Source organism: Cheilinus undulatus, linkage group 7 (genome assembly GCF_018320785.1).
Source record: "Cheilinus undulatus linkage group 7, ASM1832078v1, whole genome shotgun sequence".
Classification (NCBI taxonomy): Eukaryota; Metazoa; Chordata; class Actinopteri; order Labriformes; family Labridae; genus Cheilinus; species Cheilinus undulatus.
This window is the reverse complement of record NC_054871.1, coordinates 50,787,714-50,814,701: the sequence shown is the minus strand read 5'-3', so window position 1 is coordinate 50,814,701 and position 26,988 is coordinate 50,787,714. Positions and strand designations below refer to the sequence as shown.

General features: G+C 40.1%; 1 protein-coding gene across 2 annotated transcripts in view; it reads left to right on the top strand.

The window, feature by feature from the left end:
• Positions 1-26,988, top strand: part of ralgps2 (Ral GEF with PH domain and SH3 binding motif 2) — a 140,273-nt gene that overhangs the window by 39,819 nt on the left and 73,466 nt on the right. For both annotated transcript variants that reach the window (XM_041791516.1, XM_041791515.1), the window contains exons 6-9: positions 15,238-15,321; positions 22,866-22,955; positions 23,044-23,136; positions 26,521-26,647. In XM_041791516.1, the coding sequence (XP_041647450.1) occupies positions 15,238-15,321; positions 22,866-22,955; positions 23,044-23,136; positions 26,521-26,647 (394 nt within the window). The remainder of the gene's footprint in view (positions 1-15,237; positions 15,322-22,865; positions 22,956-23,043; positions 23,137-26,520; positions 26,648-26,988) is intronic.

The following is a 26,988-nucleotide window of genomic DNA, read 5'->3' as shown; positions in this document are numbered from 1 at the left end:
CCCGTGGGTTCTTATGATGTCTTGTTTTAATGACGTCCCAGGATGTCTCAGCTCAGGTGTAGTCATGTGAAACATATCAAAGCTCTTATGACTTCCATGGATTTGTATTTCTAATAATGTCTCAGTAATATTGTTGTTTCGGCTGAACCTATGGTTTGGTTTTGATCTTGTTTAGGTTCTCTCCCCTTGAGTGGTCTTTTGTCTTTGTTGTTGTGTTTTGTTGTCTTGCTGCTTTGTTTTTCTGAGTGTTAAAGCACTTTGTAAAACCTTGTTTTTAAAAGTGCTATATAAATAAAGTTGTTATAAAGATTATAAAGATTGTATTGCTGTAAATGTGTTTTTAGAAGGGTCAGACTATTGATACAGTAGAAAATCTCATAAAATGATCCACGTGTCAGTGTCAGACTCACTCAGATGAAAACACAAGAAGCGCTTCACAGAAAGAAGCCTGTCATCAGACAGAAGATGGATGGCACATGCACACATGATGAGCCTCAGTCTGCCGAGAGGAAAGTCAGCGGAGGTCGAGACTCTGACTGAAGAGAGTTTGGAGTTTCCACAGCGCTCAGTGTCGCTCTCCTCACACACTCATGATGGAAACCCCATCTGTCTGTGTGTGTTTGAGTCGGCTCACTGCCTGAAGAGGAAAATATTAAATAACTGGAGTTGTGTAATAATGTTTTTACTGTCACTCGGCCCATTTCTTCCTCTGAAGCACTCTTTAAATGCCACAATGACCGGTAACTGCTACCTGCTAACTAGCCTCTCATGTTGTAGCTGCTACATGGTAAAAATGAAGCTCTCATCTCTACATGTGTGGTAGAAGAAGACTCAGCAGCAGCAGAATTTCAAACTTTGATATGGTTCTGGTAATAATCAGACTGAACTGATACCACAGCATCAACAATGGAAGAAAACTGATGTTGAGCAATTTCTGCTTTTTGATTTAGATTGTACAGGAATTTGCCCTCAGTTTTCTTCTTCCTCTAAGCAGCTATCTCAGGTACTAGAAGTTTTGTTTTTCAGGTTTTGCTACTTTTGAACAGTGTTAGTCTTTAACATAACAGAAATGGTATATTCTGTTCTAAAGATTTCTGTTAAACGGTCTTTTGTCTTTTCTATTGAATTAAAATCATTGTAATCTCTTTGAGTGTCTCCATGTTGGTAGCTTGTTATCACATGTCTGGTAGTTGTCTACAGCCTGAGCTCTCTGACCTCTTCTCAAGCAGGGGAGTCCAAACTATGGCCTGGGGGCCAAATGCGGCTGTCGGCCCATTTTAAATTGGCCCGCAGCAAATTCCAAAACATAAATGAAAAACTGCCCACATTAGAATATGAGGCTTATGCTTGGCTATAGTGTAAATTTAATCTGAGTTTTTTATTGACCGATGAGAATAAATATATATAAACTTTAAGATTTATTTTTAGGCTTTTAGTACTTTTAATGATAGAGGACGACAGCGGATAAAATCCGAAACAGGGATGAGAAAGTTGGGCACATCCCGCGCCTTTAACCCTTTCATCCTGAGGTCCTTTTTCAGTGTTCAAGCTTAGAAATGACATACCCAAATATAACCAAGTATTTCTCTGCAGCTGCAAAGTCTACATGAATAAGCTTGGCATCAGTGTAAAGATAACTCTTTACAGATTTCAGCAGACGTGTAAAATCTCAGTAGAAGTTACTAGGACTTAGTTAATAAAGATGGAAAATAGCATAACTGATTTTATTCTGCCTGTCTGAGTTGTGTTTTGGTGGACAATGGACAATGCTGAGCTTGTTAGTTTGCCGTGATCTGTGGGCTTCATAGGGTGTGTGACAGGACTCTGCTGATGGACTTTGAGACTGCCTTTTAAAGGTTTTCCTCAGAGGACACCTAGCCCCGGATATGGGACCTACAGGGATGAAAAGGTTTTTAAGCACTAGGCCATCTGAGCCCCAGACGGACTGGACTATTTTTGTGTTAAACTGGGGGCTCACCCAGAAAGGTAACACTGACAAAACTTGTTTATCAATAACACTTAAAGTTGTAGTATGTGAAGACAGCATTAGTTTCTTTTCGCAAAGGAGTTTTTCCAGATCGAATGAAGATGGCAAAGGTCATTCCATTGTTTAAAGCGTGAGAAACAGACCCACACTAATTATAGACCAGTATCTTTACTGTCACAGTTTTCTAAGTTAATTGAAAAATGATTCGAACATAAACTACATTCTTTTATTGAAATTCCAATATGGTTTTCGAGGAAATCGTTCTACAGATCTAGCATTAATGAACATAATAGAGGAAATTACAGCTGCAACAGACTACAAAAAATACACAGTAGGAGTGTTTATTGATTTAAAGAAAGCATTTGATACGTTAGATCATAATATTTTAATTTCAAAATTATATTCTTATGGTTTGAGAGAAGTTGTTTTAGGTTGGTTGAAAAGTTATTTATATAATAGACAACAGTATGTACAGTTTGCTGGGAAAACATCTAATTGTTTACATATTGAATGTGGAGTACCACAAGGCTCGGTCTTGGGGCCAGAATTATTAATTTTATATATTAATGATTTATGTGATGTATCAAAGATCTTGCAGTTTGCTCTATTCGCAGATGATACAAGCTTTCTTATTTCAGGAGATGATTTAAAAATGTTAACAGAGAGTATGGAGAATGAGACGGTGAAACTCAAAAAATGGTTTGATATGAATAAATTGTCTAAATTGGAGTAAAACTAAGTTTGAATGTTTCGTTGTCTATTAATGGAGTTGTGTTAGAAAAGGTGTCAGAAATTTGTTTTTTTGGGTGTAATAGTGGATGAAAATGTAACATGGAAACCACATATTGCTTATATTCAGAATAAGGTGTCAAAAATATTTCTGTTTTGAGAAAAGCAAAATATGTATTAGATTATAAATCAGTGAGGATTTTGTATTGTTTGCTAATTATGCCATATTTGAGTTATTGTATTGAAGTTTGGGGAAACACCTATATTAGCAGTACAGCCATTGTTTTTGTTACAGAAGAGAGCTATGAAAATAATGTACAACGTTGATTTCAGGGAACACACAAATGAGTTGTTTGTAAAGTCAGGTTTGTTGAAGTTTAAAGAGATGGTTGAATTAGGGATGTTATTGGTTTTGTTCAGAGCAAGACGTGGACTGTTGCCTGCAAATCTGCAGAGGTTATTTGTTTTAGTTTCTCAGGAAGACAAGCATAGAAGAAAATTTAATTTCAAACACCAAATGGCGAGGACTATCACAAAACAGATGTGTATTTCTGCTGTTTGTGGGAAATGTGGAATTCACTGACAGTAGAAGAAAAGGGCTGTAAAAAACATTTTTCAGTTTAAGAAGATGGAAAGCAGAGAATATGGAAGTTATAAAAAAGCATGTCATGATGGAATAGCTTTAGTTATGGATTTTTCAATTTTGTTTATTTTATTTGGACTCATGTACACGGGTTTATTATAATGTCAATTCCTCTGATGTAAGCGGTTATTTGTTTTAAGAAAGGTGCAGGTATTTTAAGTTCGCTTCATCCTGCTCCTTTCCAATCACGGTATTGGAATGAATAAATAAAATGAAGTGAAAATTTACTTAGATTAATGTATGTTTTAGTTTAAGCACGAGGCCATGCTTCCATGCTAATACTATAAACAAACATTTTGACAGGACAGTTTACTGATGTGCTTTTTACCGTGGCTTAAACTGAGACAGTGCTGTAAATTCTCTAGTACGTGGAGGGTCATTCTCATTCTCACCAGAGTGGAGCTAGTAGTAGCCAGGGCTAACAAGGGCTCCCCTGAAATGGGACTGGCCCCCTTAAAGGTGCAGTGTGTAATATTTAGCCTGGTAGCATTAGCTGAATAAACTTGGTAAAATAAAGCAAAACATTTCTAAGACGGTCTATCTAAATAAGTATTTAGTCATCTTAATTCAAAAATAGCTTTTTTGAAAAAAAAAACAACAACAACTCAGAATAAACCTTTAGTTCATACATAGGGGGGGTCCCCTCCATGGATTCCGCCATCTTGGATTTTTACATGTTTCCATGGTAACATAGCGGAATAAAGGAAAAAGGATAAATAAAGTTATTATATTGTATTGTATTGTATTCACATTACAGATACACATTAAATTCAACTGGTTGCCACAGTTTCCAGCAGAGAAATGCAATCTAGAACCCACTTCTAGATATTAATATTCAGTTTTACACACTGCACCTTTGAAATCTTTGAAATGACTGGCTATTTCCCTTGTCAGCCATTTACATGCCATTTAAGCATATCAACTAACCTAGCACAGCCATCCCTAAATGGTGGCCTGCGGGCCACTTCCGGCCCGACAGCAGGTGTCATGTGGCCTGCGAGACATTTTGGCAAAAAAGATAGAAATTTCAAAAATATATATTCATTTTCGATATTTACCTTCTCAGGTGTTTAAAATACGAATTTTCCCTAATTTATCATGATTTTTCTATAAATACAGCAAGGACAGGTCATAATACGATGCAATAAATGAGTTAAATAGGGTACATTGAACCCTCTTTAGATTAGGGAGGAACATCGTAAAAAGACACACAGCAGCGCAACTGCAGCATCACCTCAGCTCTGCAAACATGCTGTCTAAAAAGAGGCTGATACAGACTGCATGATTTTTAAAACTCAAGGAGAGGGATTTGTTTTGCCTAACTTTTATTTTGCTTTTCGTAAGATGAAGAATTTAACCACTGTACACAGCTGTACAGTCTCTCATTGAGTCCAGCCCTGCCCGCAACTCTGATTTGCTTTCTGCATCTCAGGTCTTAATGAATGTCAGAGATTTTTGCCTTGTTAAACCAAACATATATTCCTGTGGGGGATTAAAACAGCTGCTCTCAGGATAGCAAACACTTTCCCTGCATCACTGTCTGTCAGCAGACATCAAATCTCACTTTGGTGTTTCAGTTCAATGTCAGCCTGATTTAATGCCTTAATGTAAAGAATCTGTAATGCCAAACTAATATTGATATCAATTTAATTTTATGTCAACAAGACATGCAATTATGGTCTCGAACACCAACATTTAAACAGGACATGGTTTATAAATCCTGTGGCGTATTTGACTTCAGGTCACATTAAATGGCAAAAATTACTCTCATAATGATAGAACAAATTCTTTATAACTGAAAATGTAACCCTAATCTGGTCACAGGCTGTCCTATGACATGAGAGATCGGCATTTTTGGTCTTGGCAAAGCGCTTAAAAGCTTCAAAATTGCGCACAGAGATGGCCCTGTTCATGACATATGCATGGATGTCAGGGGAATTCAGAGTGAACAGACATGCAGAAGAACGACTGTTGTGGCTCAGACGTGTGCTTATAAGTCAAGTTTTCACTCAATAGGTGAGGGTTCGTAGCTCTACGGGTAGAAATAGCACAGCAGTCAGGATCCTCCTCTCTCTCTCTGTTTCTGGGCTCTGTGCACTGATCCTAGGTTGGGTGAAATAATCTGGGGGTCAGATTAGATATTGTGGACCATAGGTTGCCGTTTTAGGGCCATAAACAGTCATGTTGAATGTATATTTATAATGAACATTACAGTCTTGTAAATTCTTAATAACGTTAAAAATGCGAAAAAGTGCCACCTGATTCAAGGACAGCATATTCATGCCTGACCTGTTGAGATTACTTGCAAGTAAATCATCTGTCTGAAGTAACTAATTAACCCCTTAGTGTGTGTAAGTGTGTATATATATATATATATATATATATATATATATATATATGTGAACATCCAAGAAATTTTAATGGTGTCCAAATTGAGAAAAAAAAAACAACAACAACAACAAAAAACATGTCTGGCCCCTCGGCTTTCTGTCCTTAAAGTATTTTGGCCTCCGGGAAAAAATAATTGGGGAACCCTGACTAAGCATATCTTTAACGAAATTAGATTGGATTGTCTAACTTTGATATCATAAAGGTGAAGTATATGAAAGTGGCTCCACCATCCTTAAAATGTTCTGTTTGTGGCCCTCGGTGGGTAAAGTTTGGACATCCCTGTTCTAAAGTATCTCATTAAAACACACATCCCGTTAGAAGTGGTTTGGGTATTTCTGAGACCCCAGGCAAAGACTAGTATGAGGCCTGTACCTGTTAAGCTTAAAAGACTCATAGTGAGTGAACAACATATTCTGAAGCATTTTTTTCTGGTAACAAAGCCAGAGAACTCCAGACATACGCAAATCTAGGGCTGGGCCAGAAAGCGTAAGTTTTCTTACTAATGTATTTTAGCTGAATTGCAGTGCACATGTCTGTCACAATAAAATACTTTAAAATCTTGATATGATTCATCACAAATGGACAGTTTGCACTGGCAAAAATTCATCAGTGACATTTACGTATGTTAAGGTTGTGAATGATCTCAAAACATTTTTAACCACGTGAAAGGGAGGGTTTTGTCTGAATTGCACAATATGTCTGCAACCTTGGTGGAGCTGGAGCTGGAGCCACTTGTCTGATGTGTGCAGGAGTTTGCCTGTATTTTGATATCATTCAAACCATTAATTATCCTGTATCTCATTAGAAAATATACTGATAAATTCTATAAAGCTCTGTTTTGCCCAGCCCTACTCATAGCAACTACCTCTGAGGCCCCTTGGAGCGTGGGCCCCAGGCAGCTGGCTACCCTTACCTAATGGTGAAACCACCTGTGTGTCACGTACAGGCATCCATGCCCATGATGCAGCTGGTTGAGAACAGGAACAGAATGTTACATAGCCATTATTTCTCTGTCCTTAGAGACACTGCAGCCTTCTAGTTTGACCGCTGTGATGTTCAGGTGAGACTTTAGCGTCTGTTTAACGTCCTTACATGCAGACCCTCAGGGTAACCTGGGGACGTGTTCAGGGTGTTCTGGTTTCTGTAGTTTCCATGATGAGAGCCGCTGTGGCTCAGCTGAGATAAACTCTGGACTCTCTTTCTGATTCAGCGCTGACTTTAGTCGAGTCCAGATGTTTCTGTGCACGTTGACTCAACACATTTTTAACTTTATGCAGAAAAACAAACGGACGAATCATATTTTCCACCACGTAGTCTCCCAGTGTTTCTGGCTGTCAGTGTCTCATTAAAACGTGTTTGTTGAGGCTCAAGGTCCGAGCAGTGATGGAGCTACACGAACATGTTTAATAAAATATCACTGTGTTATCACAGTTCATTCAGGCGGAGTCAACCATAAATATATTAAACCAGCTCTGACTCAGCCGGCTGCACCCATAAACACATCATAACTTCATTCATATGGTTGGTGAAAGACTCGCATGTTAACAACATGTATACACAAACACAAACACGCTGTGAGAGCTGGAACAAAGTCTGCTGATCGCAGAGGATGAAGCTCTGCGTGTTCTGAGCAGATGAGTGATGAGAACAGCAGCGTTCTCTCTGATGGTAAAATAATCAGTGATGTTTAATCTGCAGCCCTCAGCTGATGGACTGATCTGAGCTCAGACTTCACAGAGATAACATTTATCTTTCCTCCTGAATCGCTCATTCCTTCTGCCATCAGACTGTTAAACCCCAGCAGAACTCACTACTAAACAGTAGCTTCTACTATATTATGTTGGTGGCTTCTTCATACATTCTGGAGATGTAGACTAACAATGTAAGGTGCAGTGGTTCTTAGCAGGATGTGAATTACCAGGGAGACAGGGGTTATTTCCCCCTTCTGCTCTGATAATAAATTTTCATCTCATATCGGGATGTTTTTTCTCTCCTTCCAACCAGACTGAATGCAGCTGGTGTTGTAAGAGAATCAGCTCTCATGTGTGACTGAATGGATTGTGACACCCGAACAGTGCTTAAGATTTATGCACTCACACTGTACAGTCTCACGAGCTGGGAGCACAAACTGTCTGAGTGAAGTATGGACTAGGACTGAACGATTTGCAAAAATAATCTAATCGCGATTTTTTCCCCCCAAATATTTCTATTGCAATTTAATATGCAATTATTATTAGGTTCCTCTTCTTCTGAATTTTTCAACAAATTCAAGCAATAAATCATTGTGTATCATAACCTACAATCAGTCAGGAGCACTCAAGAGTCGCAAAATAGGAAACAAGTGGTATTTAATAGCAAAAGACAGCTTAACTTGGCAAAAAATGGTAAAAGTAGGGGTGCACCGATTGCAATTTTCTGGCCGATCACTGATCTTTAAAAAGCCTGACCTGCTGATTCCAATTTTGGCCGATACCGATTTTTTTGACTAACTGACTGCATACACCTTCAATGTTCCAACCTTGTTTTATTGAAAAACATTGAGCAATACCTGCGAAACAATACAAACTTGTTGTTTCAACTGCACATGAGGTAGTTCTCTCAAATATAAATGAAAAGTTTAGAGCATTGCTGACCAAAGTACTAAATTATATCACTTCCTTTAGCCTTTCATTTTTCACATTTTAGTAGGTAGAGGTAGATAAGATCGGTGGATAAGATCGGTTTCATATGAACAGATTGGCCAATCGCCGATCCGCCAAAATTAACGAAATCGGCGCCGATTGATCGATTGGTGCACCCCTAGTGAAATGTGGCAAAAATACGATAGAAGTGGCTAAAAGCAGTTGCAAAAATGGGCAAAAAAGAGAAAACAAGTGGTATTTTATGGCAAATGTAGCTTAAATGATCAAAAAGTGGTTGAAAAATTGTGATAAAGGGCAAAAATGTGGCCCAAAAAAATGAGAAAAAAGTGACTACAATGGGAAAAAAGCAGTCAAGGGTAGCAAAAAATGGCAAAAAAGAGAAAACAAGTGGTATTTATTGGCAAAAGGTAGCTTTAATGGGCGAAAGGTGATGGAAAAAATGGTGAAAAGTGGCAAAATGGGAAAACAAAATTGGACTAAAGGGGCACTAAATGGCAAAAGGCAGCTTAAATGGGCAAAAAGTGGCTAAAAATTGGTGAAAAGGGCAAAAATGGGATTAGAGTGGCAACAATTGGGAAAAAGTGTCAAAAAGAAGTGTCAAAAATGGAAACAAAGTGGTATTTAATGGTAATGGTATCTTAATTGAGTGACAAGTGGCAAAAAAATGGTGAAGAAGGACAAAAATGGGATAAATATAAAATGGGACCATTAAGTTTGACAATTAAAGCTTTCTGTATAAGTCTTGGAAACAAACTGACTTATGTGAATCATTTCTGATGTCAAAGTTTCCCTTTTTAAGGTTTTCTCGGGGAATAATATTTCAAATTAAGACACAAAAGAGCCACAAATCGTCACGAAAGAGCCACATGTGACTCAGGAGCCCTGACACGGTGCATCCCTGTCAGGTTTCTGTTCTATCGCAGGTTGTAAATCCAATATTGAAATATTTATATATTACATTAATATCACTTTTACTGTAAACTCATATCAGTTCTAATTATCAGTCATTGATCAAATCTTTCAAATCTTTATTTGTATAGCATTTTTCATACAATGCAAAGTAACAAAAAGTGCTTTACACACAACAGAAAATAAAAACACGAGTTCACCTCCCCATCCCTCTCCTCACCCACTCCCCCCGCATGTGGGGCTCAAACTAAGATTTGAATCAAATAAAACACCTCATTTTTTTTTACACAGATTACAAGATAATGCTCGTCCTCTCTTGTCCCCTGTACCAATGACTAAAACCTGAGTTTGTCCTGGTTGAGCTTTAAAAGGTTCTACACAAACTACCAATATTCTGTGTGACTGTTATCCCTGAAAATACTTACCAGTCAGCCCTAAAAGATCCAGTTTTCAGAGAATCTTTCCCATAAAAACTAGACCTCAGAATCTCAGAACTGTCCTGTGTTCACACAGACACATGGCTAATCTGATTTCACCGTCACAACCAGCATCCTGTAACATTGTAGCACTTTTACAGTCGTGTAGAACAAGAGCTCTGGAGAAGTCATTGTGAGCGTGCTAAGCACAGCAGAGTCCTGCAGACGGGCTAAAGGTTCCTCCAGAGTCTGCAGATTGTGTTAATGTAAAACTGAGAGAGAACCGAACATCTTATGGTTCGTTCTCTCCCTGATTCTTTGTTTTCTTTTCCAATCGTCTCGTTCTATTTTTACCTGAACACAGGCGGGAGGAAAATCTGATGGCCATCAGTCATCATCTGGCAGCTTTCTGCTCCTCTGTCTCTACAAGCTGCAGCACTGATCAGGAACAGACACACGTGTGCAGGTTTTCCATCAGAGCTTCCTGTTCTCAGTAAATCTCCACAGCCCCCCCGTCTTTATTCCGTGGATCCAAAAACGTCAGCTTAACATTTGAGTGCAGGCTGAGGTGATCAGTGTTTAGTAGTCTGGGCCGTGTTTATGTAATCCTGCTTCCAGTGATTCTGTCGAGTCTACGGTCCGTCTGAGGATCATTTTTCTTTATTAGGTGAGGTTAATGTTTGGCTCCGAGTCGAAACTGTTCAAATCATCGTCTGGATCCACAAAGACGTAAAACTGCTCCTTAAAGTCATCGGATATTAAATGTCGATGATGTCTCTGGGTAAAGTCAGTTAAATGTTCACTGACGTCACTGATCTTAATGTTGGCTTTACAGCCTGCGATGGCAGAGGCCTGGACCGGAAAGAAACCGGCTCCCCGTGGTTCAGATCGGTAGGAGTTTTTAATACTTACTTTGTTGACATTTTTAATACAGCCTGCAGGTTTAATGCACACTGTGAATTCCACCACCAGGGGGCCTTGATCAAAACAAGAACAGAAGATGATGTTGAGTGTTGCCTGGAATAAAGGGGGTTATCCCTGCTACCCACCCTAGCACATTTAATCGAACTCTGAATGGATCTTAGACAACTGATTGGCAGCTGATGGTAGGGAATAGTCGCGGCCTGTGAAGAGTCAGAAACTTAAGAACATGACTGAGATACAGCAGGAGAACAGCAGCTTCCTGTAGAAGTTCACATTGCTTTATGAAGCAGTTTTTGATCCTAACATCCAGCATTTCCATGGCAAATATTAGCCTGCTATGTCTGCCTGTCTCACCACAACTCTAATAATGAACTCACTGACAAAAAAATAACATTTTTTTTTTTATAATCTAAGCATTCATTGATATCAGCGCTCATCCCTATTTTTAACTGATGTAGTGTGGACAGCAAGCGTGCAGCAATGCTCCACCATGCAAGGCAAAGACTGATGCTTGCATGCTGTTGGAACATGTCCCCCCCTTCTCTTCTCATTTGTCCCATCTCATCTCCTTCCCTCCTCTCCTAACCCTGTCCTCTCATCCCTTTAGCTCATCTCCCATCCTTTCCTACCTCCTCTTAGCCCCTCTTCTTCCTTCTCTCTTTGTATCCTCTCATTCTTCACAGCGTCTGTTTTTATCATCTGTCTTTGATAAACTGACCCAGCCCTCCCCCTCTCTGAACGAGAGCTCTTTTTCTCTCTCGGTGCGGCCCAGGTCAAGGACTCGTAGCTGTTTGGTGGGAGTTTTTCATCCATGGAGCATGGTGTGTATGTCACAGCTCAGTCTGTGGAGCTGGCAGGATGAGGAGAGGAAAGTTTTCACATTATTTCTCTTTTGTTATGTCAGAGTTTCTGGCAGGATGGAAGGAGGGTGTGGTAGTTTTTGTGTGCGGTCTTGGTCTTCACCTCAGACTCCAGGTTGGCGTCTGCGGCTGGACCCAACCTTTGTCTCTAATTTGTGCACTGTTATCTCATACGTTTAATTCATAACACCTTTAAGTGAGGGTGAATAGATTTCAAATATCAAGATAACATGTGACAAATTGTAACGGGTGTAAATGAATTTTACGTTATAAACTAAACAAAGAGGCGGCGCCACCAGGAGCGCCAGAGGCTGAGCAGAGCTGAGCAGAAAGAGCACACAGTTAAACTGCTGGATCTTAGACACCTGAGAGATTTCTGGTCCACCTTCGCTGCAGCAGAGAACCACCCTCTATTGACCTACAAGGACAAACACTCAGACAGTGGAAGCAACACACAAAGGCAGGCAGGAGTCCTTTTAAGCAGTGGTTCTCACCTGTTGGGTCGGGACCCAAAAGTGGGTCGCGAAGTCCTTTTCAGTGGGTCGCTGAAGTGTGCCTGGGAAAAAAATTGTTCCAAATTGTCTGTGAGACTCTATGAACCATGCATGTTTTCCTTGTTTTGTTACACCCTTTGTACTGTCTTGGGCCCAATCTCTACTTTTTTTTTTTCTTACTAATTACATCTGATTGACCACAAAAATCTCCAAAATTTGGGTGGCAATTCTCCTTGAGGAGTTGATGGTGGGTCCCATGACTCAAACAGTTGAGAACCCCTGCTTTAGAGAAAGCAGCTGCAATGTTTGTAAATCTTTTAATATCTCACAATTTGATTCAGAATTGATTTTCGATTCAAACTGATCAGCAATGCCCAACACACTTCTGGTTTGTTACACAGAGGTGCTAGTTTTAACATCTACTCCCGTCTGCTGTGCATGAATGAAATACCAATATTATGTCACAAAAAGCATCATTAAATATGTTGAAAGAGTTTTTTTTAGCTTCCATTTGTTCCATTTTTAACCACCAGGTAAAACAATGTGAATTCACATGAAAATCTACACAAAAAGATCATCAAGAACATTAATTTATGCTTCAGTTGCAAAATAACATGATCTAAATTAACTGTGTGGGTGTTATAAAGAAAAGAAATTGTTATAATCTTTTTTTAGGAGAAAAATGATCAGAAATTTACAGCCTTCAGGGTTGAATCATCAGGAGAACAGGTGTTATGGTTTAACAGGTGACTGTGCTAACTGGTGACTAACTGTGCTAACTTCTGTGTGGAGAAGTAGGGATGGGCCATCGATCGAGTTTCACTTTCAGGCCTTGTTTGCACGATGGTGTTTCGCTTCGTTTTCCGTTTTCGTTTCCAAAAAATTCCACGTTTACACAGCAACGTTTTGAAAACAATCTCTGTCTACATGAGAACACAGGAAACACAAAAATGCTCTAGTAAGGTGATTTACTATAAAACTGTCTCCACAACAAGGACAGTACTGCTAAATCACTGTTTTTCATGTGTTCTGATAACATGTTACATTTTTTATAACAAACGGGTGCATGGGAATAATTCATCACTACATCATCCTCCGTCGGAGCGCTGCAGCAAGATTTCACGGCACATCTAACACAAAAATGCTTTGCAAGATCAGTCTTGTTATAAGAAGATATCCTTTAAGACTGTTTTGATTTTCCACGGACACATTTTTCTCCTACAGCCTTTAATTTCTTGTGGGTTTTCTTAGAAAGTGCAGCGCTTCCTGCTTATAGCACAGCAAAAAAAAAGATAGCCTTTTTAGAACAATGTTTCTATTTCCCCTTTTTCAATGTTATCTGCCTCTTGATTTGATTACTGCCATCTTTTTTCACCTTAACACAGAAGCTTCAATCCTGTCTCCTCCATCAGCTGAGCACTGATATGCAGCCGTTGGAGGAGGAGGCAGGAGAGTCTACGGGCCGAGGTTTCCATGTTTAAACTTTAAGAAAAAAGATAAATCATTTACAAGAAGCAGATGTATAGAAAATAGGAATATCATTCTGAAAAGGCTCCAGCTGAGCTCATGAGCAGCACCACGCTTTATAAGAAAATCCACAAGAAATAAAAGGCTGAAGGAGCTGAATTTGTCTGTGTGAAATGATTTTTTTCAGCTGATATCTGCGTTATAACAAGACTCATCAAGCAAAGCATTTTTTTTTTCGTGTTAATATGAGCCATGGAATTTCTCTGCAGTGGTGATGACAGTGATTAACATGATCATTGATAAAAAAAAAAAGGTAAACGTTATCATTTCCAAAATTAATAGGATGACTTTATCTAGAGAAACTGGCACTGATAGCCCTCCAAACGAGAAGAATGTTTCCCCTTTTCTAAGGCCCCATCCACATGGAGAAGAAGTCAGAAGTATATGCAAAAGTTTTTGTCGTATCGGCGTTTCATCCACACAGAAACAGCGTTTTGGGTGACTGTTAACGATACTTTTTGAAAACGGGTCCCAGAGTGCACAAATCTGTAACCATTTCGTCTCTTTGCGGATGGCCAGCCACATCTTTCTTGAAACGATTAAGTCACACATAGCGTAGCACTCTGAAGTCGCCTGAGCGGGTCTGGCGGATTACAGGGTTGTGTTCGTGCTGCAGAAGCCACTGAGCTTCTTATGACTTTTACAGCAAAATATGATGCTCCTTTACCACCACCGCGAAACGCACACACCATATGTTCTTAAATCCTACACAGAGAATAACCAGAAGGGCAACTAGAAGAAAGTTTCTATCAGTTTTCTGTGATCTTCTCTCTTTTAGTCCATTTTCGTGGCAGCGTTACAGCGCCACATACAGGCTTGGCATATGCACTACAGCGTTTTCAATCATTTCAGTGGTTCCGTGCTTACACAGATATTTCCTGAAATGATCCCATCTGTACAGAAAACTTTTCCGAAATGAAACGGCAATATATCATTTTCATCTCCATGTTGACGGGGCCTAAATCCTGCTGTCCTTGACTTGACAAGCTGAATCACAGTAGACTACATCAGACGGCACGGCTCAAGCTGCCATGGCTCAGTTCAGAGTGCTGCAACACTCGCGCTTGACAGCTGACTGCAGCCGCATGTGACATTTTCCCTGTTTACACCGAGATGGTGGCATTTTGAAAAATTTCCACTCTGGTGCCCATTTCCAAATGAAGTTTTCAGACACCAAAACGCCGTTCTCTTGTAAACAGACAGCCGAAAAGCTATTTAAGTTTTGCATTTTCACCTGAAAACATCGTGTAAACAGAGCCTCAGTCATTGTTTGGCCTCCCACAGTGATCAAAACAGCTGACCATTGTTAAATGATTGCCATGTCTCATGCTGTCCAAGTGGTAAATGAGCTGTCTGCTGTTGAATATGTGTCTAGGATGAAATAAAGTCTATCTAAAAATATTTATTCTTGGACATTTTGAATAGATTCAGAATCACAAATATTGGTCATTTATCACCTCTTAGAGTATTCTTCTAATAAGATTCCTTTTTGATTTTTAGTTACGTGTTTTCTTATATATTTGTTCTTATTCCAGATTATTTTTTCTGTTACTTATAGAATAAATAAATAAAGCTGAGTTGTAGTTTCTAGTTTGTTTTAGTCAGACCAGAGGCTCCGACAGACTCATACAGACAGGTGTTGTCACGCTCAGGTCAACTCTGACACTGCTGCTCACTGATTCCACTGCTCATCGCTCACTCTCTTCTTGTCTTAGGAGCTGTCCAGTTGTGGTTGGAACAAGAAGGAGAAGCACAGCTCTGCCCCCAACGTGGTCGCCTTCACCCGCAGGTTCAACCAGGTGAGACCTTCTGATGTCACTTCCTCTGACATGTTGGTGCATGTGCTCTGTGATTACTTCATGTTCGCTCCATGCTTGCTCTATTTTGGCTCCTTGCTTGTTCCATGTTGACTTTGTTTGCTCTGTGCTCCTTCTGTGTTCATCCCATGTATGCATGCTTGCCCAATGCTCAAGCTGACCTATGATATTCATGTTTGCTTCATGATTTTTATGTGTTCACTCCGTGTGTGTTCCTTGCTCTTTCTGTGATTGCTACATTTGACTCTGTACTTGTTCTGTGTTCACTTTACATTCACAGTCTGCTCATTCTGGGTTAGCTGCGTTAGCTTCACGATCATGTAGCGTTTGCTCTGGGATTGTTCTGAGTCCATGCTCCATCCCTGTCATCATTAACAGGAAGTTGCAGTCAGTGATGTTTCAGTCCTGCCCTTCAGTCTCCTCCAGTGCTTGAGGCTCCTTTAAGAGCGTCTCCCTCTAAAATGAGACGATGGGACAGGAATGTGTTTGTGTGGAAACTCCGTCTGTGTGCTAGCTTCACACTCCGCAGCTGCAGGAGGAAAACAAGCTGTTTGGATCTCGATCCCGGACTGGGAGGGCAGAGAGTCCCACTGAGCTCTTTAACCTGAGTTCAAGCCAGACTCCCTCCTCATCCTCCTCCCTCCTCCCACTTCTCCTCTTCCCTCTTCTCCTCCTCAGTGCTTTGATGTTGCAGCAGATAGTCTGCACCACCAACACACATAGTGCTCCAAATTCTCAATGACTGTGCACTCTTGGTCAGCAATGGTTCAGTCCATGAGCTCTATTTTATTTGACCTATAATAAAAAAAATGTAATTACTCAAAAGCATGCTACTTCAGCTTCACTGTGAGCTGTGTTTATGTCTGGCTTTATTTTTACTCTCCAAAGTCTCACCAAATGTCCTGCATACAATGCAATCTGATTGGCTAGATTTCATGACTACCAGCCAGTCAACAATTAAGCCTGGGTGTTCCTGACACTTACGGAATCACTTCCTGTTTTCCTGCTTCTACTGAGTCGCTCTGCACAGTTTCTTTGCTTACAGAGCTTGGGCCAAGTTGTTGATTTGCCTGCATTTCTTGCAACTTTTCCTTTGTTCTTGTGTTTCAAATACTTGGTTAAGACATGGCCGTTGTCCAGCCTGGGTGGATATGGCACCGGTTAGTTCCTAGAGAACCCCCTCTTGTAGCATTCTTCATATGGGATGGAAATAAAGTAATGTGGTTCAGCACGTCGATCAAAGGTTCATAGGTCTCCTCCTTTTTAGAGTTAGTCTTTGGGACGATCTCAGTGTCCAGGGTGTTATTAACACCTTGAGATTTCTCAAACTTCACCGTTTTCCCCAACCATGCGTAGATGGTATTCATCCTGGCGTCCGTGTCCAGAGTAGTAATGACATCATACTGCTCAAAGCCATCTTCACCAGCTTCAGTCGGCTTGAAGAAGTCATCCTGATGGACCACACAACAGCTGGGCAGGTTTTTGATCAGTCTGTTGGTAAGGGTGGTTTTCCCTCCATTGGTTACACAGCTGATTCTGATGATGTGCTTCATGATTTCAGGGCTTGTAAGAAAGTCACAGAAAGTTAAAAAAAAATCAATCAAACTGGTCAGGGATCGGAATGATTGGACGGCAAGAAAGCTTAAAGGGGACATACTGATATGGACATGTTGGTGGTGCTAACTTTCACTCCTCCACTCTCTCAGACAGAGCACCATTTTCCAGTAACATGAACAATTAAAAAACTGGCTTGGACAATTAATTAGAGTAATTATCTTAACTCTTATAATAAAAATATATACTGATAGTAAAAAGACAACTTAAATAGTCAATAATTATTCCATATTGTCCTTCTGTTTGTCTATTCAGATGTTGAACACAGAGAACAGTGTAAACCAGAGTCACATCCCTTGTTTGTGTTCACACACCTGATTATTTAAACTGATTCTGATTCCCTCAGCTGCTTCTGCTAGCAGTCAGACACACTTCTCTAACAAGAAACAATCAAAAAATAAACGTGACAGAAAAACTGAGAGTAATGTGTCCTAACAGAATCACTGTAGGACTTAGTGAATTATTCTTTATGTTTAATTACAATAACACTCTGTTTATTAATATATTTTTTGTTATTTTCAGTTTTTTTATGAGGCAAGGAAAATAAATTTTGTTTTTAAAATACAAAATTACCCAAACCAAAGTATATTGGTTCAAATGACACTGATTTCTCTCAGCTGTCTCACATACCAATCACCATTTACCTGGACTCGGAGCATATATGTGAGAGAATTCCGCCTTGTATTGGTCTAATTTATGGCTCACAATAACAGCTCACAATGGAATAATATGGGTGTATGATGCATTTCCTGAATCCTTACATCCATGTGAATGTTCCAGGGTCTGAGTTTTGTGTCCATGATGTTCCTAGTTGTCGCAGACCTAAAAGATAGAAAACAATTTAGGCGAAAATTGTGAAAAACTGTGTATCAATGACTCTTTGAAAAGCTGCTGTTACTTCATTATTTGTCAGAAAGAATTAGAATTGGGCTTAAATGAAAGCTTAGAGTGTCCCCTTTAAAATGATACCAAACACAATATCACAAAACACTGACAAATGTCCTTAACATGAGCCTAAAGCAGAATATGCACCAGCGTCAAAATGGCAATTTTCAGTAGGGGATGGACGACTTCATCAGCTGATAACTATGACTGAGCTGCCACTCAGGAAAGGTTATCATACCAAAATATAAACTAGAGTCATGGACCTTTTCAAAAATTATTACAAACCTTTGTCACCTTGAGTGGTACCGATATCTGAAATTTTGGGGTCTGGACTACCTGGCCTGTTCACAATCCCCTAAAATACCAGAAGAGTCCACTCCCTCTTCTCTTCTCTTTCTCCACCTTTCAGAAAGTGTGTGCTGAACAAGGTTATTATAGTTAACTAGAACTAACTAAATAACTAAAAATAAAATTCAAAAATCATTTTAGTAAACTGAAACTAAATAAAAGCCAAGCTTTATTAAAAAAAACCCAAAACTAAAACTGTATAGTGCACCTACAAAACTAACTAAAATAAAACAAAATAAAAATAGAGATAAAATCTTCTTAGTTTTAATCTTTGACACAACCATACTGACTGGCACCTACACCAGAGTCTGGGGATTGTAAAATTACCTGATCTGATTGGTTAAGACTTCAGACAGTAGTAGTTTGATGTCTGGAGTTGTATTCAAACATCATCATTAAGTAAATAAATGATGAGTGAAGAGTAGTCTAGTAGAATATGTTTTTAAAAATGTATGACACTCACTCAGCCTTGACATCTATCCGTAAAAAACGAAAACTAACACTAAAACTAATAAAAACTAAACTAAAATGAAGCATTTTTGCAAAATAAAACTAAACTAACAAACCAGCAGTCAGAACTAATAAAACTAAACTGAAATGGAACACAGAAAGTGAAAATGAAAGAAAAATAAAAAACTAATGAAAAATCCAAAACTATTATAACCTTGGTGCTGAAACAAGCCGTTCTCTGATTTTTCCCTCATGATGTCATGTGGGGAGTTAGCCCCGCCCCCAGGTTGGGTTGTCCCTTCTCTCTTGGAAGAAAGTTCTGCCCTCCTCTCCTGATCCTCCTCACCAATGGCAGCTGAGAGGAGGATCAGGAGAGTCACATCCATTAAACTGCATCCATTTCCTGCAAGGGCGGAGTCAAAGAGCTCATTAACATTTAAAGCCACAGACACAGAAACAGAGGGGGTTTTTAGACATGCAAAAATCCAATAGTGGAGTGTTTTTTCAGAAACAAACTTCACAGGTATGTTTTGGAGACCTCTGAGACCGATGGTAAAATATGTCCCCTGTAAAAAGAGAAGTTTTCAGCAGGATGTGGGTCAATTAAAGTTTGTACATCATAATAAATGCATATTGATTCAAAGATTGGACATCGAACATAATCAGACTGAAGGTTGACCCAACGTCTAAATGGGTCATGTGACTCAAAACTTGTGCCTGGAAAGTGGTCCCCTATATCCCAGTAATGAATAAAACAAGGAGTGATGGTATCATATGACGTTTTGAAAGATGTCCACAAATCTGCACTGACAGAAATTTTGTTGCAGTGCTGCAGATCAGCTCTCAGTCTTCTCTGCTCTTGTTGCTGTTGTTGACTGTGATGGGGAGCCATCAGCTCATTGACACCTTCTTCTTTCACTAGAGAAAATGGGAGCATATCTCCATGCTCCATTTTCATGATCAGGCCAATCTTCCCTAATCCCCTCCACATGAGTGCTGTTTATCATCTTTTCACTAGCATAGCAGAGGAATGATAATGTTCCTCTGTTTTAGCTGGACATAACATTCAAACAAATATTCTAATAATTATTTAATTTCTCATCAGTCTAATCAGTCTTCTTCTGATTTCATCAGTCCTCTTCCTCAGTGCCTGGCTCAAATGTTGGAAATCACAAATGTTGGTGTATGTGTGAAGATGGATGTGTTATGCTTCAACTCTCCTCTGAAACATCTCAGAGCGTCTGCCCAGAAAAAGAGGAAGAACGTGTCTGATGTGAACATGATGTGCAGACAGCTGAGAGCTCCGACAACCTGCAGCTCCATCTCCACCTCCTCCTTCTCCCCTCACACTCCTCCTCACCCCCTCTTCCTCCCTCCCTCTTTCCCTCGAGCTTAAACAGACCTATACACTGAATTTCCATTTTTCTCCCTAAAGATGCACATTTCTATCATCACTCTGCATCCAGCCATTGAAACACACACGAGTTTTACAGTGTGTATTTGTTGTGTAATCGGCTGGAATCAGACAAATTTTCCCTTGTAGCTGTAACTGCTCGCTGATCGCTCTCTGAGGTAGGATTGGCCAGTATTCAGCATTTAATACTGACAAAGATTTTCCTGCAATAAACAGGAAAACCACCACATGATAAAAAAACTGCATTATACAAGAAGCACACAAGCACCTGCTGGTGTATCTTTTTAGAAATCTCTTCTTTTATAGAGTCTAGAGCAGCGGTTCTCAACCTTTTCAGCCCGCGGCCCCCAAAATAAAGGTGCCAGAGATCGGAGACCCCTGCTGTACCTGAAGGTGGCTGAACACGGTCATTCACATATAAGAATAGTCATGTGGAGACGAGGCTGCCCATTAGGGGGATACATGGGACAGCTTTCTTGGACTCAGCCAAACTGGGGGCCATCAAGATCATGGTCCATTAAAAACTTAAGCTGTGGTATTTTGTATTTAACGTTAATAATAACCGCTCTTATCAAAGAAACATATCTTTTTAATTCATTTGTGCAGTAAGTAGCCCTCTTAAAAATGTTAATATTTTTGTTTTAAACATTATTAAAATACATTAAAAAGCTAAAATTGGTTAATACTGGCAAAAATGCTGGGAAAGGTGGTGCAATTAAAGTTTAAAAGTAGCAGGGTTAAAATGGCAAAAAGGGGTAGATTAAGTGGTAACAGGGGACTTAAAATCAGCTGAAATGGCATTAGAGTGGCAAAAATAGGTGGAAATTTGGTGAAATTGGATGAAAAATTGATATAAACTGGCACGAAAGGGTTAGCTGAGGCAGAAATACACAGCAAATTCAGGTCACTGGAATAAACTCTGTGTGAGTTAAGATCGACTCAATCTGAGTGTACATGTGAGACCATCGAATAAACTCTAGAGCAGAGTTAAAGTAACTCTTTTCTGGGAGTTGATTTTTAACTCTTATCTGATTTAAAATAAACTCTTATGGGAGTTAAAATACTACTCTAAGAGTAAAATTAACTCCCATCTTGAGTTAGGTGAACTCTTTCTCAGTGTTCGTAGTTATTACTTCCCAGTGTTACATATTTTCATGCACAGAGGTTGTATTATAGACCACTTAAAACTCCACCAGATAAAGCTCTACCATGCCTCTAAATCCTGCCAATTCCCATTAGCCATTGCAGCTAAGCTGGTGTGCTCTGGTCAGGATGGGGCTGGGAGACAGAGAGCTTCTCTTCCTCTACCTTTACTGAATGGCAAGCCTTGCCACATGTGGGAAGTGTGTAACTCACTGGACAGTGTCACTCATGGTGCAGATGTGTCTAACATCAAAATCAACAATAATCCACCAGAAACATGAGCAAATGAATTCCAGCTGTGATAACTGTACAACAGCCCACATATAAACACAAATAAAGACATATAAATACATCTAAAAACATCTAAAATACATCTTAACACACAATGCATGATGGGAAAACTCCACTCCCCAGATTTGAAGTGGCAGTGTAGTGGCAGTGGCAACAAAGATGTTGGGAATGAACTCAGGAACAGAGTTGATATACTGCTCTTAAAGGGATACTTCAACATTTTGGCAAATTCGTCCATTGCCATAACTCCTGTAGTCTTAGTAATAGGTTCGTTACTTTCAGTTGTCGGTGCAAGCTGTTTCTAGATCGCCGCTGCTGAGTTTGGACCTGCTGTGCCAACTCAATGTAAGCAGACAGTATCCCGGCTTTCCCTCATCAAACTCATCAAATACACAATCCAACAACTCCAAAACGCTCTCATGGACAAGTTGTGACCTGCACATTCACCACGCTATGAAATAATAACGTATAACTTTGCGCGACTTTGCGCAGCGGTCTCTCCCATCATCAAAACAAGATCTTGAGGAAATATTAATGCAACTCTGGATGGAAATAAATGTTGTGACATTGCAGAAGCTTATTGAAACGATGCCACAGCGAACGCGTGCCGTAATCAAAGCTCAAGGCAGTCCAACAAAGTGTTTGAGTGTTTGAATTTTTTTTTTTTATGTGGACAGGCAGTATATATCCAAACTGCCCTGGGAACGCCTCTGGATCCCCCTGGAGGAGTTGGGAAATCTTGCTAGGCATCTAGATTGACTTGCTTAGTCTGCCGCTACTGCCACCTGGATGGATGGACGGATGGATAGGTGCATGGATGGATGGATGGATGGATGTTAAATTGAAACATTCATACAAGTCAACATTTTCTTTGTCTTCATTCTTCTGTAATTGTCTCTACAACTCTGTGGTTTTAGTCTGAATTATGTTAAACTTGATGTTTTTTAATGACAAGGTTTATGAGGTTGTGAGATATGATGATGGGCTGATGGCACACACGCTCATGTGCATGACTGGTCATTCTGTGAGCTCTGGTCCTTATATCTGAATTAACTTATAGAAATTCTGAGTTTTCTGACTTATTGATAACCAGCCTCATCTGACTGAAATCTCTTTTATCAAGATTGATAAAGCTAGGTAACTGAAAGAAACCCAGGGTGTGTTTAATTTGTTTTGTAGTGCATCCCGGTGGTGTCTCTGTTCTGGTTTCAGACCACCTGGCTGCACTCCTGGTCCTGGTCTTCATACGTGAGGTCATACTGAACGCTGAAGACTTTGACATCAGAGAGCTAACGGTCCAGCTGAGTGTCAGGACTGTTACTGCTGGAGCTCTAATCTTTGTTTGTGTGTGTCTGTGTTTGTTTGTGTTTGCTCGTTTCAGACGAGTTTCTGGGTGGTTCGAGAAATCCTCCACGCCCAGACGCTGAAGATCAGAGCAGAGGTTCTGAGTCTGTACATCCGCACTGCTAAGGTATCAACATTCAAGGACACACACTCTTGATACCCCTCTCTGACCCCGTGTGTGTGTTCTAAACTGCTGTGTGTGTGTTTCCTCTCAGAAACTGTGTGACAGTAACAACCTCCATGCAGTGATGGCCGTGGTGTCAGCGCTCCAGAGCGCCCCCATCTTCAGGCTCAGTAAAACCTGGGCGGTGAGTATCCACTGTGATTTAGAGATTTTCCACTTTTGTTCAGACATTTTGAGACGAAATGAACTGAAATGTTTGCCCGTTTGTTATGCCCAGCCCTCCTCAGTTACTGGTCTAAAGTTACACTAAGGACACACTCACACTAGGCCATCTGTACCATGCCCGGGCCTGTTTGAGGCTAAAGTCCAGTAAGTTTGACCAGTGTGAGTGCAATCGTTCTGTGCTTGGGCACGGCAAACTTCACGGCCCTGGCACGGAAGGACGAGGTGGGCCTAGGCACGGCACGAATGCAAATGAAGGTGCACAAGTGTGGGAATGTGACTTAACCTGAAGTAACTACAAAAGGACCCGCTTCAGAGTGCAGAGAGTACACCAGGCAGCAGCTGCATGTGAGAGACAGTGGGATTTTTTCCAGAGAGATCTATTTTGTCTAACTGTATTGTAACAAGTTGGAAAGATTTATCAGAGCTGAAGAATTTAACATTGCACGCTACGACCTTGTTCTAATAGATCCCAGTCTTGTCTATATTTCAGACCAGTCAGGCTTTAACGATTGTGAGAGGTTTATTTGGTTTGTGAAATAAAGTTTCTTCCCTAGATTGGACTTTAGGCTTAAATGGGCCCAAGACGGCCTAGTGTGAGTGCGCCCTAACTGTGCCTCTTTAACTGCTTTTCTCCCTCGTGTTGTCATTAGCATACTTTCTAAGAGCATGCTGAGGTACTATTTAACAAATAGAAGTTGTAGGATGCTGGTTTGACTGATATGACAACTCAGTTTAAGATGACAAGGGTTCCTTTTTTGAGACTGTTTAAGAGATGGTTTCTCTTTTAATTACGTTTGTTTATTGTTGTGCATACAGAAGCAAAAGTAGTACCACATCAAGATCTGTTTGGGAGGAAAAAAATTGCCCTTTTTGCTGAGCTGAGAAAAATAATTTAGATCTCTAAAAAGATCCCCAATTCCCATCACTCCAAGTGAGGCAGGACTGATTTAAATAAAGTCATGGTTTTTATTTACTCATTGGCAACAGCAGATTTTTTTCAGTTTAAAGCAGGGGCATCCAAACTATGGCCTAGGGGCCAAATTTGGCCCGCGAGCCATTTCTGAGCAGCCCTCAACAAATTCTTGAAATCAAATGAAATATGTCCCATATAAGAGCATGAAGCTTGTACTAGACTAGATTATTCTTTGTAGTTTTGGCACAAAGTGTTACCATGCTAATTTTATAAACAAACGTTTTTGAAAAGATGATTATTTTTCCAGACTAAACTGAGACAACACTGTGGATGGTAAATATATTGACAACTAAAATAACTGCAAAATCTTGATTTATAAAACCCTAATAGGTCATGGCAGGAAAACAGCACCAGTGACACTCTAGGGCAGTGTTACTCAACATCTGGCTCTTTTGTGATGATTTGAAATACTGTTTCTCCAGAAAACCTTTAAAAAGGGACACTGTGACCTCAGAAATGATCCTTGGCTCTTTAATCAGTTTGAATCCCCACATTTAAACAGTTGGCTTTAATTGTCAACCTTTACTTTTTGCTTGTATATTTCCATTGCTCTTATTTTCAATTTTTTGTCTTTTTTTTGCCACTTTTAATCCATTTTCTCCGCTTTAAGCCCACTTTTGCCATTTCTTTTTGCCACTTTTTTCCCATTTTTACTACTTCTATCCCATTTTTGCCACCATTTTTACCTCCGCCAAGGAGGTTATGTGATCGGCAGGGTTTGTTGGTTTGTTTGTTAGCAACATAACTCAAAAAGTTATGGACAAATTTTGATGAAATTTTCAGGAAATGTCATAGGGAAGAACTGATTAGATTTTGGGAGTGATCCGGATCTTTTTTAAAGGATTCTGTACTATTGGGGGATAGGGCTAATGGCTGAGGTCTGTGCTGTTACCACTTTACACCAGGAGATGGCGGACATGAGTAACTTTAATCCCAGCAGCTTTTTTAGGTGTGTTTCTGTTCAAAGTTTTGGAGTTTATAGAGTTTGAAAGACGCACACCCGGTTGAGGAGACGAGTCGAATCATAACAGAGAGAAAGACAGCGAATTGTAGCAAGAATACTCACAATGCTGGGAGGAATAGAGAACTGTTCACCCTCTGCCATGACTTTCAGTCGTCCAGTGAGACCATGGGTGAGACTGTCAGTCCATCTGTTGGCACCGGCAGGCAATGCTTCCGCCATGACAGTCCACCTGTAGCGAAGCCAATGCTTTACCTCACTGTGTTTCCACCCCACTGGGGAGGGAGTGATTGGCGAGTGCCGTGGTGAGGGGCACATGGGGACCGATCCAGGAATTTTTTAAAGGATTCTTCACTGTTAGGAGATAAGGATCATGGCAGAGATCTGCGCTCCTTGAGTGCTATTCTAGTTTGCCTCTTTAATCCTGCTTTTCTGCTATTTGCAATTTTTTCCCTTTTTTGCCACTTTTCGCCAGGTTAAGCTGCGTTTCACCATTAAATGCCACTGATTTCAGCATTCTTGCCACTCTTTACTGCTTTTTGACCATTTTCCCCACATTTTCACCCATTTAAGTCACTTTTACACTTGTTTCTTTTGCCATGTTTTTGCCGGTTTTTGGCCATTTTTGCCACCTGTAACTCATTTTTGGGAACTTCACACCCATTTTTGCCACTTAATGTCCTATTTTGCCACTTTTTCTCCCTGTTTTTCATCACTTTTCACCCATTTTTTTTTTCCATTTTATGCCTATTTTGCCCCTTTTTGACAGTTTTTTTGCTGCCGTTTGACTACTATTTGTCACTTTTTACTTATTTTTAGTGCCACTTTAATCAGTTTTTGCCACTTTTCACCACTTACATTATGGTTCTTGCAAAGGCATTTTACAATGACTTGGCTTAAGCAGGGTTGAATGACATTGCTCTACAGAGCCAGTGGTATCCAAGGCTGACCAGAGCCCCAAACTCCTTAAAATGTTTTGCCTCGTTAGCCATTAAATAGTCGTTTAGCATGCCAAGTCACTGAACATATCTCTACCTACATTAGATCAATTTTACTAACTTAAATATTGTCAAGGTGAGGTATATGAAAGTCCCCCCCCATCCTTATATATTTCTGAGTGTAGCCCCAAATGTAAAAGGTTTGGACACCCCTGGTTTAAGGGGTGATCTCTCATGTGCACATCCAAAAAAGGAATTAAAGATTACTGCTTTGTATCCAGATGCTAAATTGTTGTATAAAAGGAGTGTTTGACTGGTGGATTAGGGGACCAATTAGAGAGCCAACAAACGGTCAGTGGTTATTGCAAATCTTAATGCCTAGTATGTGTGTTTTAGCCAGAAAATTAAGATTAAGTCTTGTTGTCCTAACTCGCTCTGTTTTCTTGTATGTGGTGTTTTTCTCTCAAACAGCTGCTGAGCCGTAAAGACAAGGCAACCTTTGAGCGGCTGGAGTATCTGATGTCCAAAGAAGACAACTACAAACGTCTGCGAGACTTCATCAGCAGCCAGAGCATGGTGTCCTGTATACCTTATCTAGGTACTCACACACTCTCAGTCTGTTATCTTTATAAGCCGGATGTTGATCTGTGCGAGACGTCTGGTTTCAGGATGTCCCGACGATTCCCACACACGCTCAACAGCCTGTCTCGTATTAAATCATCTGCTTCCTCTCGGTCTGTTTGTCTCTGCTTCAGTCAGGTAAACTGAATATTCATCCCTAGGGGAGAGAATTTGAGGCTTACTCACAATAAGAGTGTGATAGGTTGTGATGACAAACTATGCAATGCAGTTTGATACAGTGTGATGTTTAAAGCCTCTGCATCAGGATTGTTAAGGGCCCGAGGCATTACCCATCTGTCTGTCTGTCCAAGATACTCT